At 43.1% G+C, this 20,253-nt stretch overlaps 1 protein-coding gene across 6 annotated transcripts in view; it reads left to right on the top strand.

Moving 5' to 3' along the window:
* LOC139408310 (peptidylglycine alpha-amidating monooxygenase) overlaps window positions 1–20,253 on the top strand; it is a 138,684-nt gene that overhangs the window by 62,495 nt on the left and 55,936 nt on the right. For all 6 annotated transcript variants that reach the window (XR_011634274.1, XM_071152035.1, XM_071152036.1 and 3 more), the window contains exons 13-15: window positions 4,115–4,218; window positions 5,378–5,583; window positions 6,081–6,143. Coding sequence is in view for 5 of the 6 variants with exons in the window: in XM_071152035.1 (XP_071008136.1) it covers window positions 4,115–4,218; window positions 5,378–5,583; window positions 6,081–6,143 (373 nt within the window). In the remaining variant the exon portion in view is untranslated. The remainder of the gene's footprint in view (window positions 1–4,114; window positions 4,219–5,377; window positions 5,584–6,080; window positions 6,144–20,253) is intronic.

Here is a 20,253-nt window from a genome sequence, read left to right as displayed (position 1 = left end):
CAACTGTCTCCAGACATGTCAATAGACATAGTATAAACCAGACTTCAATCGGTTGTTTCCTACACTACTCCCTCTGTTTAGCACATGGCCTCACATTTGAATCCTTAAAGAGATGGCTGAGGCTTAAGAGGGTGTGAACTTTTGCTGAATGGGTGTAGACAAAGAGGAGCTCTCCAGTAGGTATACCAAAACCTTTTTCTTAAAAGTGGGGTTACTGGCCAGAGATTTTAATTTTACCCTTTCATAAATTCAGCCACGTGTACAATCGGACCCATAGCACTTTCAGATCATGCCTTTGTCCACCTCCGCTTTGACCTCTACAAAAACATCCCGAGGTCAAAGAGCTGGAAATTCAACACCTCCATGCTATCAAACGAAGCGTTCCATACATTGGTAACTACATGGATAGACAACTACACACAAGACAACAAAGATTCTCCTGTTTCTCCGGCCACAATGTGGGACGCTGTTAAAGTCACACTAAGAGGTCATCTAATTGCATATGCTTCCTCTAAGAAAAAAGCAATGGAAGCTCACAGGCTAGATCTGGAGAGGGAGCTGGAACGCTGTGAAAAAATACATAAACAATCCCCAGACAGCACCTCCTGGAGTCAACCTAAAGCAGCCAAAGCCAAACTGAATTTGGACTATACTCGGGAGATTAAAAAAAAGTTTTCTTTACTAAAAATAAATACCATGAGTATAGCAATAGGCCCAGTAGATTGCTTGCTTACCAATTAAAAAAGGAGCAGTCAGAGCGTACAATCACGGCTATCCAAACAGCAGAGGACAAGGTCACATATGACCCCCAAAAAAATCAACTTAACTTTTCATGATTTTTACTGCAAACTATATACCTCTGAGAGAAAACACACGGAGGCAGAACTCCACTCTTTCCTAGAGGGAATCTCACTACCTAAACTATCAGAGACCGACCAAGAAGATCTCAACTCCCCCTTCACTCCTGAGGAGATCCTGGAGGCAATTACCTCCATGCCACCTAATAAGTCCCCAGGCCCAGATGGATTCCCGAGAGAGTTCTACAAAGCTTTTTGGCCCCAGCTCAGCCCTATCTTCATGCCAATGCTGGAGGATCTTTGCTAAAACGGAGTTCTCCCAGACTCAATGCACACAGCTCGCATTACAGTGTTGCTCAAAAAAGACAAGGACCCTCTATCCTGCTCGTCCTTCCGGCCCATAAGCTTGTTGGATTTCGACTACAAAATAATTACCAAATTGCTCGCCAAAAGACACTTCTTCCCAAAATAATAAAAGCGGACCAAACTGTATTTATTAGTGAAAGATACTCTTCTGATAATATTCGCCGTCTTTTTGATATTATTGATCAAGTAAACGCACAGAAGACCCCTGTCCTGCTGGCTTCACTGGATGCTGAGAAGTTGTTTGACAGGATGGAGTGGAGCTTTCTGTTTTCAGTCTTAGAAAAGTTCAATGTGGGTCCAAATTTTATTAAATGGATCAAATCACTATACTCTCATCCAAATGCCATGGTGACTACTAACGGACTGAACTCTGACAGATTCCCTCTGGAACGGGTCACAAGACAAGGGTGCTCGCTGTCCCCCCTGCTCTACTTATTGGGATTGTTATTGTTGATAAGGAGCAATCCAAGTATTATGGGTGTTTCTGCAGGCGGCCTGCAGCACAAGATTTCGCTTTACGCAGATGATGTCTTGCTCTGTATATCCAACCCTGAGAAATCCCTCCCTCTCATTTTAGACACAATTGCTCAGTATGGCAAGTTTTCAGGTTATAAGATCAATTTTAACAAATCCACTGTCTGCCCTCTCAATATTACACTCACCAGCTCTATGAAGACACTATGTCCTTTCCAATGGAAGACACAGGGGTTTCAATACCTTGGGATCTTCATAACACGTGAATGTGTGAATAGCTTTTTCAAGGAAAATTATCTCCCACTCCTGGATGGAATCAAGAATGATCTCCAAACCTGGATCTCCCTCCCAATTAGCTTAGTAGGAAGAATTAATGTCACCCGTATGAACATCCTCCCTAGACTTAACTATTTATTTCAGATGCTCCCATGCCATCTCCCAGTTTCCTTTTTCAAAACTACTAACCAAATCATCACCAAATTTATATGGGGCAATAAAAAACCTAGGATCAAGTTATCCACTCTATTGAAACCTGAATCTAAGGGTGGTCTTGCCCTTCCCTCCCTTCAATTGTACTACTGGTCTGCCCAAATCCGCAACATGCTAACATGGATCACAAACAGACGAGTCAATGTGGATTCAGATAGAAGCCCAATCCTGTGGTTCATTGCCCCTAAGCTCAATTATATTCATTAACAACTTTAGTGAAGTGGGCAACAGTGGGCAACAACAAAACCTTTGTGATTTACAGCACCCTACTAGCGTGGAGGGACTGTAAGAAATACCTGGGCATTTCCTCCCAAATATGTTCTCACTCGCCTATAGTAGGCAACCCAGACTTGCCAAAAGCCTTGAGGGATGCCAACTTTAATCTTTGGCATACTCTAGGAATCAGGACCTTTTCAGACCTATTTCATCAGAAAACCACTACACTGAAATCCTTTCAAGAGCTCTGCAGTGATTTCAATGTGCCAAGATCCCATTAAAAAAAATATATATCTTCAAATTAGACATGTCATTTCCTCATTTACTTCCAAGAGGAGGTCTAGAACTCAGTTGAATGAAGTTGAAACAGTTCTTGTCACAGCACAATCCATTAAAGGCAAAATATCTCATATCTATAGACTCCTTTCTGAGAAAGGAGGCTCCTCCTTTACTCCTTTGAAAATAATCTGGGAAAAGGACCTAGGTCTTACTATCAGTGATGAGTTAAGGACGGAGGTTTGCGACGGGGTATACTGCTCCTCTACCAATGTAAAAATGAAAGAATCGAATTACACATTTTTTTACCATTTTTTTTTTTACACTTCTTTGAGACTCCATAGAATGAAAACAGACATGTCTCCTAACTGTAAAATATGTACCTCTATACATACTGCTGCACAGAAAATACTAGATGTACAGTTTGATATGACCCCGTGTATCTATCTTCTTAATGCCCAGCAAGACTTTGCTCTTGATCCTGACAGAGAAAATGTGCTTATGACTATTACATACTTTGCTAAGAAATGTATTATTCTATTGTGGGCCTCTAATACCCCTCCTACATTTAAACTATGGATTGACCAGATTGTTGACTTTCTCCCTCTTGAAAAGCTCACTTATGACCTCCACAAGAGACAGCGCAAGTTTGGTAGACTCTGGTCTCCACTACTCAACTATATTTCAAATTGGACAGAGTGGGAAATGAGGGAAATGAGCAGATACATTGTGTAAGGTGTAAAATCTAAAAACGAATTATTTGCTTGTCGTCTCAGCGAAGGCTAGAAATATGTATATATGTATATCACATGTATATCACACACTACAGTTGAGCAACAACGGGAAAGGAATTCTGCTTTGAAAGTTAATAAATATATATATATATATTTATGTATAAATATGTATATGTATATGTGTATATGTATATATGTGTGTGTGTATATATATATATATATATATATATATATATATATATATATATATATATATATATATATACACACACACACATATATGTATATATAATATATATACACATATACACACACATATATATACATATATATATATATATATATATATATATATACACACACATATATGTATATATAATATATATACACATATATACATACATATATATATATACACATATACATATATACATACACATATATATATATATATATATATATTTATTAACTTTCAAAGCAGAATTCCTTTCCCGTTGTTGCTCAACTGTAGTGTGTGATATACAATTTTCTAGCTCTTGAGTCTCTACTTTTATCCAATGTAAAAAAAACTACTTTGAATGTTGCTACATAAAATCGAGCCGATCAGTCACATTTAACCAGAGCTTTTCTGTCATTTCTCTTCATGTCACAGTGACTCCAGAGTGCTTTTAGCGATGCACCTGGTAATCACGACACTGTTAAAGAAATTAGGTTTGCAGCGTCCTGTTGATTTGTTGTCTAACCCATATTTATACACCATAGGCATTCTATCCTGCCACCAAGGGAATCAACGTGAAGTACGGAGACACACTTGCTGCTCGATGTGTCTTCACCGGGGAAGGAAGGACCACCAAAACATATATTGGGTGAATTCCCTTGCGCTCCTCTTGATTTAACAGCTTTGTTTTTATCAACAATGTTTCTCTTACCTGTAATTAAAGTACCTCCCACTCAGACGCTGTAGCTCCTAAGTAATTTAACGACACCCATTTTTCTTATCCCCCCCTGTAGAGTAAATGGTTTGTTGTTAGAGGAGTATCACGGTACTGTATAGGCTGCATGGGAGCGAGCTGCCTGAGTGGCCTTGTTTGCCCGCCTCAAAGCCGTCTCCTTGAATCTGCCACCGTCGTGTTTGCATGGTGTTTGGTTCTGGGCTATACATCACTGGACTTTGTGACAGGCAGCTGGGATTTTCTGCCTGCTTCCCACTGAGCCAGTGCTCTATCCTTTATCTATCTATCCCCTCTCCTCTACTCCTATATCTTCTCCTCCGTCTTCTCTCCCTGGTCGCTGGCTGCCTGATGTACCATGTACGTTTGTCAGGGGCTGGGGGAGCATGTGTGCTCTGAGGAGGGAAGAAGCGTCAAGCACAGAGAGACTGCCTGTTCCCACATGTCTCCTGGGAACCTGCATTTTTCATGATTTCCTGTTTGAGTGATCCCTCTTATGTGTGAGTGTGTGTGTGTGTGTGTTGACTGTCTGTGTGCGGTTGCGTGTCTGCTGCGTCATTACTGTTGCCATGGCGAGGGAGAGAGAGCGGGAGTGTGCGACGGCAGCAGTGGCGGAGTGTGCATTGACGTATCTCTCAGGAAGCCTCTCGCCCCCGTGCGCCCCATCCCCCTCCTCGGACAGAGACATGATTAAAATGGCTTCCAAGAGGGAAAAAAACTAAAGAAGAGATGCGCCTTGTAAAGCTGATTTTGTTTTAGCTCACTAATTAAAATGAGAAATTAAAATAAATTACTGCCAGGCAGTACAGGAGAGCGTCCATGCAGAGTGGTTGTGGCCTTATGGGGGATTGAATCAAGCAGGTGTGTTTTGTTTTCAGTGTGTGTTCCCCCCTCTCCACGTTGACTTCAGTCAACCTCAGTCATGTGAACCTCTGCGCCTTGGTGATTGTTGACGAGGCACAACATCACAACAAACATTCCCACTGTATGATATGTAGTATTTTATTTACCGGGGGAAAAAATGGCTCTTGACTCCGCCGCCATTTTGTCTCGTTGACACTCCCTTCTTCCACAGAGGTACCTCTGATGACGAGATGTGCAACTTCTACATGATGTACTACATGGAGAGCAGACACGCAGCACCCTTCCAGGAGTGCATGGAGGACGGCTCCAAGGAGCTGTTCCAGAACATTCCACCCGAGGCCAACGTGCCCATCACGGTTCCTCCAGAGATGATGATGCACAACATGATGCACTCTGCTGGAGCCCCATCTACCCCAGGTAGTCAAACCTTTTATCGCGTCAAATACAGGAATATGGCTCCTCAACAGGTTAAATGTTGATTTTACTGGTGGAAACATTGGCTCTTTTATCAGTAAACCCCAATAGTATTGTATCTAAACTGAGATATAAACCTCAACAGTATTGTATATAAACTGATATATAAATCCAATAGTATTGTATATAAACTGAGATATAAATCCCAGCAGTATTGTATATAAACTGAGATATAAATTCCAATAGAATTGTATATTAACTGAGATATCTTAGTTTGTTTGGGTCAGACTCTGTCCTTTCAAGGAGTCTTTAAAGCTACAGTCTGGAATTTGTTTTTCAGCCAAAAATGCAGCCCTGCCACTTGTTAGGGTAAAATATTATGACTCAAAACGACCATTGAACAGATTTAGCAGAAACCAGGTTGTACTTATAAAATATCTCTCCATTGTGGCTCTGGTTGCATTTTGAGAGGAGACTTAACTGTGCTTCTTCCCTCAAAGAGCATCAAGATGACATGGCGCTGTTGCAACCCAAGCGTGAGGAGGAGGAAGTTCTGGATCAGGGTGAGTTAGCATGGAGAATAAGAAATAATTTACTGCATAATGAGACAAATGGCACCCTATTCCATTATAGTGCTCTACTTTTGACCAGGGCTGTAGTGACAAGTGGTGCAATATAAAGGGAATAGTGTTCCATTTGGGCCAGTATTTCTAGATGACCTCTCTTAGAGCTGACACATAACACAGCAAAGCACTCTCTTCTAGGACGGTTTCTACAGCAATACCATAGTTTTCTACAGCAATACCATAGCTTTCTACAGCAATACCATAGCTTTCTACAGCAATACCATAGTTTTCTACAGCAATACCCCCGTTTTCTACAGCAATACCATAGTTTTCTACAGCAATACCCCCGTTTTCTACAGCAATACCCCCGTTTTCTACAGCAATACCATAGTTTTCTACAGCAATACCATAGTTTTCTACAACAATACCATAGTTTTCTACAGCAATACCATAGCTTTCTACAGCAATATCATAATTTTCTACAGCAATACCATAGCTTTCTACAGCAATACCATAGCTTTCTACAGCAATACCATCGTTTTCTACAGCAAAACCATAGTTTTCTACAGCAATACCATAGTTTTCTACAGCAATACCATAGTTTTCTACAGCAATACCCCTGTTTTCTACAGCAATACCCCTGTTTTCTACAGCAATACCATAGTTTTCTACAGCAATACCCGTTTTCTACAGCAATACCATCGTTTTCTACAGCAATACCATAGTTTTATTCAGCAATACCATAGTTTTCTACAGCAATACCATAGTTTTCTACAGCAAAACCATAATTTTCTACAGCAATACCCCCGTTTTCTACAGCAATACCGCCGTTTTCTACAGCAATACCATAGTTTTCTACAGCAATACCATAGTTTTCTACAGCAATACCATAGTTTTCTACAGCAATACCATAGTTTTCTACAGCAATACCATAGCTTTCTACAGCAATATCATAATTTTCTACAGCAATACCATAGCTTTCTACAGCAATACCAAAGCTTTCTACAGCAATACCATCGTTTTCTACAGCAAAACCATAGTTTTCTACAGCAATACCATAGTTTTCTACAGCAATACCATAGTTTTCTACAGCAATACCCCTGTTTTCTACAGCAATACCGACGCTTTCTACAGCAATACCGCCATTTTCTACAGCAATACCGCCACTTTCTACAGCAATACCACTGTTTTCTACAGCAATACCATAGTTTTCTACAGCAATACCATAGTTTTCTACAGCAATATCACTGTTTTCTACAGCAATACCACTGTTTTCTACAGCAATACCGCCGCTTTCTACAGCAATACCACTGTTTTCTACAGCAATACCACCGTTTTCTACAGCAATATCACTGTTTTCTACAGCAATACCACTGTTTTCTACAGCAACACCGCCATTTTCTACAGCAACACCCCCGCTTTCTACAGCAATACCCCCGTTTTCGACAGCAATACCCCCGTTTTCTACAGCAATACCCCCGTTTTCTACAGCAACACCGCCGCTTTCTACAGCAATACCACTGTTTTCTACAGCAATACCACTGTTTTCTACAGCAATACCATAGTTTTCTACAGCAATACCCCCGCTTTCTACAGCAATACCATAGTTTTCTACAGCAATACCGCAGCTTTCTACAGCAATACCGCCGCTTTCTACAGCGATACCGCCACTTTCTACAGCAATACTGCCGTTTTCTACAGCAATACTACGGTTTTCTACAGCACAACAACTATTTATGCTGTATTTTCTCTCTGTTTGTACTGCAAAAAGTAGAACCAACACCAAAATTATATAATTTCCTATTATTTTAGTGTTTTCATATTCCATTGGTCAGTGCAACTTTCAACCAATCACATGTTTTTATTTGCATATTCTTTGTGATTGTTCCCTGAGACCATTTTGAAATGTTTCAAAGCTTCATTCCTTCTTATTTCTGTAAAAACCCTGAAGAAGGCCAAAAGCCGAAACGCCTTGGTTCTACGTTTTTTTGCAATAAAGAATATTTTTTTCTCCATTTTATTCCATTTGTCCTCCAAGTGTTAATGAATCTCCTCTCTACCTCGGTTTGCTCATCAATTCATGCACCTTGGTTTTAAAGTGAGGTAGTGGCAGTGATCCTTTCAATTTCTGTTTGTAATGAAAGAAAGACTTAATTCGGTCGTAATATGTCTCTGGAAGTCCTAATCCGTCTGTGGTAGAGTGATGACGATGAGGGAGAGGATACCAATGCAATGACATGAGGAATTGTTACTGCGAAGAGACCCGTGTGATAAGGTGAGGGGGGTGGCTATGCAAAAGAATCAGTCGGGGAAAGCACAAAATTGTTAAGCTCTCAGAGACCGTGTTGTATAATAAGTCTGGTTCCAGGGCATTATCATTCCAAAAGCATTAGCTCTCTGCTGTCCTGTAGATCTAGGAGATGAGTCAGAGTTCTCCTGTTCTCTCCCTAACCACTGTGTCTTTGTGTGCCAGTAGGTGTGAGAATGTTGAAGGTAGCTATGAGCGCACTATACCCGACGACGACAGGGGATTGGCTCATCCAAGCCCCCCGTTGCCATGGAAATGCTAAGCTCATCTCACACCTTGTTCAAGGCTATTAGAAGCGGTGGCTCGCTCACTCCCTTTGAATCCATTGTTCTATCTCCTCTCTCCCGGCTCCTAAGGCAACAACACAGGGGAATATTTAAACACAGCAGATTTGCATAAATCTAGATTGTGTTCGATGTGGCCATTTTGATCACGGTGTTTGGTTTGCGCATTCACACGTGTCGTTGTTAACCTTTTCTGAGAGAGAAAGGTGAGGAACGGCTGGAGTAAAGAAGCCAATACGTGTCATAACCTGTCTGTAGAGTAGGTGGATGAAGGGGAAGATGAGGGGGGGAGCGGAGATGAGGAGAGGGGAGGGGAAATGAGGGGAGATGATGGGGAGAGGGGAGATGAGAAGATGGAGGAATGGGGGAGGGGAGGGAGATGAGAAGATGAGAAAATGAGAAAATGGAGTGGGGGAGGGAAGGGGAGGGGAGATGAGAAGAGGAGATGGGAGAGGAGATGAGAAGATGGGCGGGGAGATGAGAAGATGGGAGAAGAGGGGAGGGAAGATGAGAAGATGGGAGGGGAGATGAGAAGAGGGGAGGGAAGATGAGAAGATAGGAGGGGAGATGACAAGATGTGTGGGGAGATGAGAAGATGGGAGGGGAGAAGAGGGGAGCGGAGATGAGATTAGAAGAGAGGGAGCGAGAAGAGGGGAGGGGAGATGAGAAGATGGGAGGGGAGAAGTGAAGAGGGGAGGGGAGATGAGAAGAGGGAAGATGACAAGATGTGTGAGAAGATGGAGGAATGGGGGAGGGGAGGGAGATGAGAAGATGAGAAAATGAGAAAATGGGGAGGGGAGATGAGAAGAGGAGATGGGAGAGGAGATGAGAAGATGGGCGGGGAGATGAGAAGATGGGAGAAGAGGGGAGGGAAGATGAGAAGAGGGGAGGGAAGATGAGAAGATAGGAGGGGAGATGACAAGATGTGTGGGGAGATGAGAAGATGGGAGGGGAGATGAGATTAGAAGAGAGGGAGCGAGAAGAGGGGAGGGGAGATGAGAAGATGGGAGGGGAGAAGTGAAGAGGGGAGGGGAGATGAGAAGAGGGAAGATGACAAGATGTGTGGGGAGATGAGAAGATGGGAGGGGAGATGAGATTAGAAGAGAGGGGGTGAGAAGATGGGAGGGGAGATGAGAAGATGGGAGGGGAGAAGTGAAGAGGGGAGGGGAGATGAGGAGAGGGGAGGGGAGAAGAGGAGAGGGGAGGGCGCCCAAGCGATTTGCTTTGATCTCACACCTGGGCTGCTATTTGATAATTGCGTCCCAAATGGCACCCTATTCCCTTATATAGTGCAGTAAACGGGGAATAGGGTACCATTTGGGAAGCGTTCCTATGCGCATGTGTTGATCGGAGGCAGAGAACGTCTCATGATGCTGGGCTCTTTTTTCCTGGCATTCCCTGCTGAGATTTCGTTTCACGATGGGGGGGGGGGCTACAACAGGATACAGAACACATTGCATATTCACGAATCAGCATATCCAGACAAGCAAAGCAAGCAAGAAAGTGTAATGCTGTGGAGTCACACAGAGGTGCTTGTCCTTCATCTACCAAAGCAAGGACTACTACAGGAAATCCCTCAGGGCACTGTGAGCCCAGCAGAAATTCTGTTTAACATTCAGGGGTTCTGAATTTTTTTTTTTCTTCAGACCATGAATTAAAATGTGCTAATTTCAAAACAATAGAGGAGAATCTTTGAACAGTTAGATAAAAATGTAGGCAAAGTACGCCAGTAGTCATATAGACAAGTGTGAGGATCGGAAGTGACAGTGTTTTGTCAAGTGATATCTCCAATAATCACGCCAGGCTAAAATGACAGGGTTATAACAATTGATAAAGCTATATTTTGTTTGGCTCTATTGATAATGTGTTATGATGTTGTTATTGAAATTGTCAGATCGGGCTCTTTGTTCAGCTGTCGAGCGTCATCAGAGCTAACGATCTATCATGGGACCAAACGAGCAGAGCAGACAATCAAACCACAGAGCAACGTGCTGTAAATTGGCATCGGTTGACTGGCAGACAGTCCCATTATCATTAAGGGGCTCATGTGTCGGCTTTACCAGTTCCTTGGCGGGTGGGGGGGGACGACGACGACGGGCAACCGGCTTGCCTTGCCTTGATACTCTTATTAAATGAGTTGTGACTGAACGAGCGCAGAGCGCTGTGTTGTGGCCAATCGCCAGCTTGTCGGGTATTTAAGATGCCAGATTGCTTCGGCACCGTCCTGGGAGATTCCAGTCTCCATTAGCGACAACATGGCTCCTTTCTTTCTTCCTGTCCAGCAGAACGCATCGTTTCCTGCCCAAGAGCGGGCCCATAATGACGACATGCTGTACACAAGGTCACAAGGTCACGCTACGAGCCCCGGTTGAAGAGCGCCTGAGAGAGAGAGAGAGCAGAGCAGCTATTAGCCAAGCCAGCTTTGAAACATGAGTTGATACGGTGTACTAGTACATTCAGCATTCCTGATGAGTGGATACTTGGGTTAGAAACGTAGCCAGGATATATGTAAGACGTCTTGGATATACTGGAAAGCCATTTGAGATCCTAGAGGCCCTAACGGAAGTAATGTAGTTTGGAGTATTTCAAGTTTTTCTAAGACTCGTAGATACTTAAAATGAAGTCTGGTTGTCTTAATCTGTTGTTTTATCACACATTTCTAAGGAGAAACTGACAGAAAAAAAGAAGGGAAATTGAAGCCTAGTTGTTGTGCAAGCTGTTTTTCCCAACAACTACCCCTCACACCTCTCTATGTGATGCTAACATCAGTAGCCATTGAAACAACAGCCCAGGCAACTGGAATATATTACTGAATACAGAGACAATGCCAGTGGCTCAGATATGACCTTGCCAATACAAAGAGGTGCTATATGCAATATTCTAAGTATTTTTACATAAACTGTATAACGATTTGACTATAGCTACAGTAGGGTATAATTTCTGGGCTCTGCTCTGTTCCGTATGTGGGGGAAAAGTTGTACTGTTTGAACAGACTGCGTGCAAACAGACTAATCTCTTCGGCTCTGGGAAGTCCATAAATCTGTCACCCTAATCTACTTTGTTCCTTGTTGATATTAGGGGGGATCAAGTTATGGGAATCGTTTTCAATAAGTGTGCTGTATTTTTATCTGGAATCCTTTTTGGAAATGACAGAAGTAAAGATCTGTTATTAGCTGTCATAGCTGTTCTTGGATGATGTCATGCTACACAGTTATGACATCACATTATGCCACACAGTATGTTACACAGTCATGACATCACAGGATTCTACACAGTCATGACATCACAGCATGTTACACGATATGCTACTCAGTATGCTACACAGTCATGACATCACAGCATGTTACACATTATGCTACACAGTATATTACACAGTCATGACATCACATTATGCTACACAGAATGCTACACAGTCATGACATCACAGTATGCTACACAGTATGTTAGTCATGACATCACAGTATGCTACACAGCCATGACATCACACATTTGACATTTCTGTACGAGTTGATGGGAACTCCTGTGAACTCCAAATAATAATAATGTAGTTCTACATAGCCATGTGGGTAGTCACTCCCCCTTCCAGAGCCATGTGGGTAGTCACTCCCCCTTCCAGAGCCGTGTGGGTAGTCACTCCCCCTTCCAGAGCCATGTGGGTAATCACTCCCCCTTCCAGAGCCATGTGGGTAGTCACTCCCCCTTCCAGAGCCATGTGGGTAATCACTCTCCCTTCCAGAGCCATGTGGGTAGTCACTCCCCCTTCCAGAGCCATGTGGGTAGTCACTCCCCCTTCCAGAGCCGTATGGGTAATCACTCCCCCTTCCAGAGCCGTGTGGGTAGTCACTCCCCCTTCCAGAGCCATGTGGGTAGTCACTCCCCCTTCCAGAGCCATGTGGGTAGTCACTCCCCCTTCCAGAGCCATGTGGGTAGTCACTCCCCCTTCCAGAGCCATGTGGGTAGTCACTCCCCCTTCCAGAGCCGTGTGGGTAGTCACTCCCCCTTCCAGAGCCATGTGGGTAGTCACTCCCCCTTCCAGAGCCGTATGGGTAATCACTCCCCCTTCCAGAGCCATGTGGGTAGTCACTCCCCCTTCCAGAGCCATGTGGGTAATCACTCCCCCTTCCAGAGCCGTGTGGGTAGTCACTCCCCCTTCCAGAGCCATGTGGGTAGTCACTCCCCCTTTCAGAGCCGTATGGGTAATCACTCCCCCTTCCAGAGCCATGTGGGTAGTCACTCCCCCTTCCAGAGCCATGTGGGTAATCACTCCCCCTTCCAGAGCCGTGTGGGTAGTCACTCCCCCTTCCAGAGCCATGTGGGTAGTCACTCCCCCTTCCAGAGCCGTGTGGGTAATCACTCCCCCTTCCAGAGCCGTGTGGGTAGTCACTCCCCCTTCCAGAGCCATGTGGGTAGTCACTCCCCCTTCCAGAGCCGTGTGGGTAATCACTCCCCCTTCCAGAGCCATGTGGGTAGTCACTCCCCCTTCCAGAGCCGTGTGGGTAATCACTCCCCCTTCCAGAGCCATGTGGGTAATCACTCCCCCTTCCAGAGCCATGTGGGTAGTCACTCCCCCTTCCAGAGCCGTGTGGGTAGTCACTCCCCCTTCCAGAGCCGTGTGGGTAATCACTCCCCCTTCCAGAGCCATGTGGGTAATCACTCCCCCTTCCAGAGCCGTGTGGGTAATCACTCCCCCTTCCAGAGCCATGTGGGTAATCACTCCCCCTTCCAGAGCCATGTGGGTAGTCACTCCCCCTTCCAGAGCCATGTGGGTAGTCACTCCCCCTTCCAGAGCCGTGTGGGTAATCACTCCCCCTTCCAGAGCCATGTGGGTAGTCACTCCCCCTTCCAGAGCCATGTGGGTAGTCACTCCCCCTTCCAGAGCCGTGTGGGTAATCACTCCCCCTTCCAGAGCCGTGTGGGTAGTCACTCCCCCTTCCAGAGCCGTGTGGGTAGTCACTCCCCCTTCCAGAGCCGTGTGGGTAATCACTCCCCCTTCCAGAGCCGTATGGGTAATCACTCCCCCTTCCAGAGCCATGTGGGTAATCACTCCCCCTTCCAGAGCCGTGTGGGTAATCACTCCCCCTTCCAGAGCCATGTGGGTAATCACTCCCCCTTCCAGAGCCGTGTGGGTAATCACTCTCCCTTCCAGAGCCATGTGGGTAATCACTCCCCCTTCCAGAGCCATGTGGGTAGTCACTCCCCCTTCCAGAGCGGTGTGGGTAATCACTCCCCCTTCCAGAGGCGTGTGGGTAATCACTCCCACTTCCGTTTGCTTATTTCCACCATGACAAATAGGTTAACCTGGTTGCCATGGCTACCAAAACGAAAGCCACGACAACGCATGACCCACCTCCTCTGCTCCCCAGCTGTTTGGGGAGCAGAGGAGAGTTTGCTGGCTGATGCGTTGTGCCGTGGCACTCACTTTTCTCTCTGTTAGATAAACTCACGACAGGTGGAAAGTGAGGAAGCTTTATCAAGAGTGCCCTTGAAATACTGTTTGACGGTAGATTTGTTTTAAGATGCGAAGCGAGCAATTCGTATCCCTGCGTCTTAGTTGGGATCCTTGAGTATAAGTACAAACATGTCAGACTCAGACAAACAAACGCTGCAGTAGAGAAAAGCTGTGGTATCAAACACGATATGCCAAAACTACTGGATAAAATAGGGCTGTCCTCCCCCTTATCAAGCTTCCTTAATGAGGGTGTTGTTTTTTCATTTCTCCATATCAGTAGCTAGGTCTCCATCCAATTGGCAACAGATTTTCATGCAAATATTCTAAAATCTGCATAAATAAAGTAAGTGCATTTTCCCACCAGAGATGCGTTTCCATCAAATGGACTTGTTGTGTGTGATGATGTAGTGCACATTAAAATAACTCTACGGTCAAATTCCAGTGTGCCGAACAAAAAAATACAAGTTAAATGGGTTTCCATTGCATTTTCAACTCTACTGATGGTGTTGCGGTATATAGTGTTAAAATGTTGCTGGTACTGCTACTGTCTGTCTGGGATAGTTTGAACACAGCCCGTGACGGGGTTAGCCCTTGTGGCTGGGACCACAGATTGTCCTGGGCTTGTAGCTGTTTAAATCCCTGCTGTTTATTGTGGTTTCCATCAGCCCTGTGAGCTGCCCGGCTGGAATTGCTCGGAGTACCTGCATTAGCCTAGGTTGCTACCATCATGCCGCCCAAAGTTAAAATCAACAACAAGATGTCTACAAGCAATTGTTACAGGAACATAGATTCAAGCGATTTGTCCAAATACTGGTGGACTCAACTGAGAAAAGAATGTACGAGAGGTTGACCAGAGAGGTTCAAGGCCTTAAGAACAGTTTGCAGTTCTCCCAGGGGGAGGTGGTCTTTTGACCAGAGTGGTCTAGGACATTCAGAACAGTTTGCAGTTCTCCCAGGGAGAGACGGATGTCTGGCCAGAGTGGTTAAAGGCCTTCAGAACAGTTTGCAGTTCTTACAGGGAGAGGTGGATGTCTGACCAGAGAGGTCCAAGATCTTCAGAACAGTTTGCAGTTATCCCAGGGAGAGGTGGATGTCATGAAAAAGCAGCAAGATAACAAAACACATAAGTCCACGAGAGATGACATCAGCACTGTCTATAAATCATTATTACAGTTAACTCGGAAAACAGACTTTCTAGAGGGACAATCCAGGATGAATAACATTGTTGTGGATGGCATACCGAAGTCTCCACAAGAGACCCGGACGGAGTCTGAGAAGAAAGTTTAAAAAAATATAAACGAAAAGCTGCAGATAGATCATAGAAAGATTGAGGTGGAGCCACGCCCATAGGTCTGGAAAACCTGTGACGAGCCCAAGTGGCTCGTTCCCTTAGGTTCAAGGACAAGATGACTGTTCTGGAAAGAGCCAAGAACTTGAGGGGAACCAACATCTTCCTCAACGAGGACTTCTCGCGGAAATAACTTATCCCAGCTATGAAAGCTGCCAGAGAGCGTGAGAACATTGTTTACATCAGCTACGACAAGCTCATTGTCCACCCTCCGACCCAAAAGCCGAGGAGGACTGAGAGAGCTAAGCTTCCGGGTCAATAGCTTCAACCCATCATCACATATACACAACCTGACACTTACAAGAGCCTGATTGGCTTTGCTTGCAAGTTCACCTGCCTCATCTAAAGCCTCTTATTTTGGGGTGTTGATATAGGCCCCTAAGTGCTATCAGTCAGTACTTGGATAATATGTGTGCAATGCTTGATAGTGTGTGTGATGTTAACAGAGAGGTCTATATTCTGAGTGACCTGAACATTGACTGGTTAGCAACTAGCTGTTCTCTCAAGAGGAACCTTCTAACTGTGACTAATGCCTGTGATATGACCCAGGTTATCACTCAAACAACTAGAGTGCATACCAATAGTGTTGGATCTGTGACATCCTCTTGTATTGATAATATCTTTAATAATGCTGTAGAGCTTTGCTTCAAAGTAATATCAGTTCCCTAAAGCTGTCGTGACCATAACATTGTGGCAATGATAAGGAAAGGCAAAGTGTCAAAGGTTGGGCCTAAAATAATTTAAAAGAGATCATACAAAATGTTTCCTCAGGACTCTTTTGTTGAAGATGTAAACAAATGTATGTTGGTCTGATGTGTATGAGGAAGTGAATCCAGTTGCAGCACTGGAAATATTTGTATTAATGCCAATTGTTAAGAAATTAACTGTGAGAACTCTTAGAGCCCTCTGGATTGATGGTGAATTGAAAAATTGTGTGTTTCAATTAAATTATGCAAATAAGAGGTGGAAATTAAGTCAGGATGCTCAGCTGATTGGTTGACATACTGTACTATGAATTGAGAGATGTTGTGACTAAACTTAACAAAAATAAGAAGAAATTATATTACCAAACCAAGATAAATGACATAAAACACAATGGAACAAGACTTTGAAGTACCTTAAATGGGCAGAAAACCCAATTCATCTCCATCGTCTAATAATGAAAGAGAAGCATTGCTGTTTTGAATTTGGTCAAGGTGGGAAAACTGCTATTATCCATCAATAATGATAAGCCACCAGGTACACACAACCTTTGATGGGAAGCTATGGAGAATGGTAGCAGACTGTACTGCCACCCCTATTTGCTAGATCTTTAACCAAATCCTAAAGAAGTGTATGTGCCACAGGCATGGAAGGAAACTAAATTAATTCCCCAAAAATAGTTAAGCACCATTTGTTGGCCCCAACAGCCACCCAATCAGTTTTCTGCCTTTTCTTAGTAAACTGATGGGGAAAATTGTGTTTGACCAAATACAATGCTATTTTTCAGAGAACAAGTTAACTACTGACTTTCAGCATGCATATAGAGAAGGGCACTCAACTTGCACTGCACTGACTACGATGACTGATGATTGGCTAAAGGAAATGAATAATAAGATGATAGTTGGAGCTGTAATTGTTAGATTTCAATGCAGCCTTTGATGTTTTTGATCATACATTGTTATTGAAGAAACTCACTTGTAAAGCCATAGCATCACCTGTCATCACATGGTTGAACAGTTATTTATCCAATAGAACCCAGAGAGTGTTCTTCAATGGAAGCTTCTCTAAAATCGGATTTGTACAGTGTGGTGTCCCTCAAGGCAGTTGCCTTGGGCCGTAACTCTTCTCTGTTTTTACAAATGATTTTCCACTGATCTTACACAAATCTAGAATAACTATGTATGCTCGCTACTGTTTATAGCCTCGCTACTGTTATTTTCACTGTCTTTTTACTGTTGTTTTTATTTCTTAACTTATATACCTTGTTATTTAAAAAAATAAAAAATAAATAGAAATTGCATAGTTGGTTAGAGCCTGTAAGTAATCATTTCACTGTAAGGTCTACAGTGTTGTATTTGGTGCACGTGACAAATAAACTTTGATTTGATCTGATTCCACAATCTCCATGTCAGCACCCAAAACCTGTGAGCTCACTGACATTTTTATAAGTCAGTATCAGAATGGGTGATTCATAATAAATTGGTCTTAAATACATCTGAAACTAAAAGCATTGAATTTGATTCAAAACGTTCTCTAAGACCTAAACCTCAAGAGGAGTTGTGTATAAAGAGTGTGACCATCGAGGGAGTTGAGAAAGCTGAACTCATAGATATAACATTGGTTGTGCAATTATCATGATCAATATTGACAGAATTGTGGTGAAGATTGGGAGAGGGGTATGTCTGTTTATTAAAATATATTTTGTTTTGTGTTTTTTATTTAATTTATTTTTTTTACCCCAAAATCAACTGTACTAGTTGTTCAGGCTCTGGTCTGGTCCCAACTTAATTACTGTCCGGTAATATGGTCAAGTGCAGCAAAGAAATACCTATCAAAGCTAGGCAGCGCGCCTTTCCCTTAATCGCACAGAACTAACATCAGCAACACTTTCCTGGTTGAGGGTTGATGAGAGATGAACTGCTTCTCTTCCAGTTTTTATGATAAGCATGCAATGTAGCTGTAATGTATACTGAACAAAGATGTAACACAACATGCAACAATTTCAAAGATTTTACTGAGTTACAGTTTGTATTTTTTTATTTTTTATTTCACCTTTATTTAACCAGGTAGGCAAGTTGAGAACACCTTTATTTAACCAGGTAGGCTAGTTGAGAACACCTTTATTTAACCAGGTAGGCAAGTTGAGAACACCTTTATTTAACCAGGTAGGCAAGTTGAGAACACCTTTATTTAACCAGGTAGGCTAGTTGAGAACACCTTTATTTAACCAGGTAGGCTAGTTGAGAACAAGTTCTCATTTGCAACTGCTACCTGGCCAAGATAAAGCAAAGCAGTTTGACACATAGATAGATAGATAGATAGATAGATAGATAGATAGATAGAGGTCTTATCCTCTCTTATCCCACCTCACTTGCACATGCTGTATATAGATTTTTCTACTGTATTATTGATTGTATGTTTGTTTTTTCCATGTGTAACTCTGTGTTGTTGTATGTGTCGAACTGCTTTGCTTTATCTTGGCCAGGTCGCAGTTGCAAATGAGAACTTGTTCTCAACTAGCCTACCTGGTTAAATAAAAATAGGCCATGGTGGCAAAGTAATTACAATATAGCAATTAAACACTGGAATGGTAGGATGTGCAGAATATGAATGTGCAAGTAGAGATACTGGGGTGCAAAGGAGCAAGATAAATAAATACAGTATGGGGTTAGATTTAGATTGGATGGGCTATAGATTTAGATTGGATGGGGTTAGAGTTAGATTGGATGGGCTATTTACAGATGAGCTATGTACAGGTGCAGTGATCTGTGAGTTGCTCTGACAGCTGGTGATTAAAGCTAGTGAGCGAGGTAAGAGTCTCCAGCTTCAGAGATTTTTTGCAGTTCGTTCCAGTCATTGGCAGCAGAGAACTGGAAGGAGAGGCGGCCAAAGGAAATCTATTGATTTCACATGACTGGGAATCAGTGGCGGTCAGTTTAAGATGAGGGAGGACAAATTTTATTTTTAATGAGCATGGCCTTATTTCTATTACAGCATATTGGATGACTGTCATTCATATTCCATTCACCCAGCTCTATGTAACGGCGATAGTTTTAGGCTATTACATGATACTCAAATTTTCCCAATACGCATCATGAGGTTGCTACAAACTAGCCTATAAATGAAAGTTTACAATGTAGGTCGAGAGAAAATATTTAGGTGACAGACCGTGACACATGGACAGGCAGTGACATATTCAATACCACTCTTGCCTGCATCTAGCTGATATAGGATTTAATCATTAGTCCAACAGTTGCAAATCCCTGTTTTGTTTCATTTGCTTCCGTTTAAGAAAACGGTTTTCAACAGAATCGGCGGAATGAATACACCCCTGATTACACCCCAGTTCACTTTCATAGCAGCCACATTGTATTTTTTAAATTATTATTATTTGAACCTTTATTTAACTAGGCAAGTCAGTTAAGAACAAATTCTTATTTTCAATGACGGCCTAGGAACCGTGTGTTAACTGCCTTGTTCGGGGGCAGATCTTTGTCAGCTCGGGGATTTGATCTTGCAACCTTTCGGTTACTGGCCCAACGCTCTAACCACTAAGCTACCTGCCGCCCTCTCGCATCTATACCTTCTCCCTTCTCTTGTGAACTTCACAAAACCGCAACACACAGCCTACATCGTTGTCACCATATTAGCTAATAGAACTAACGTGTTAGTGTACAGTCACTAAGCAGTTTGTCACTTACACAGGTGGACCCCAGTGGCAATAAATTAATAAAACCAAAAGCTTACCTTGACTTGCAAGAGTTCCAGTGTTGTGTTGGATACTCATAGCCAGCTAGTTAACATAGCATCCCTCTTTTTGAGCACGGTGTTTGCGTAGGCTAAACTAGCTTGCTGCATTTGCTAGTAAACTGAAAGTGAAAAAAATATCTCTTTCTAGATTCTCCTTAATTTTGGAAGAAATTATTTTTTTCTAAACTGTTCATCTAGTGTCTTTCTCTCTCTTTGAGTCAACTACTCACCTCATTTTATGCACTGCAGTGCTAGCTAGCTGTAGC

Source organism: Oncorhynchus clarkii, chromosome 5, assembly GCF_045791955.1.
Source record: "Oncorhynchus clarkii lewisi isolate Uvic-CL-2024 chromosome 5, UVic_Ocla_1.0, whole genome shotgun sequence".
Taxonomy (NCBI): domain Eukaryota; kingdom Metazoa; phylum Chordata; class Actinopteri; order Salmoniformes; family Salmonidae; genus Oncorhynchus; species Oncorhynchus clarkii.
The sequence above is the reverse complement of the archived record's forward strand: the minus strand, read 5'-3'. Positions and strand labels throughout refer to the sequence as shown.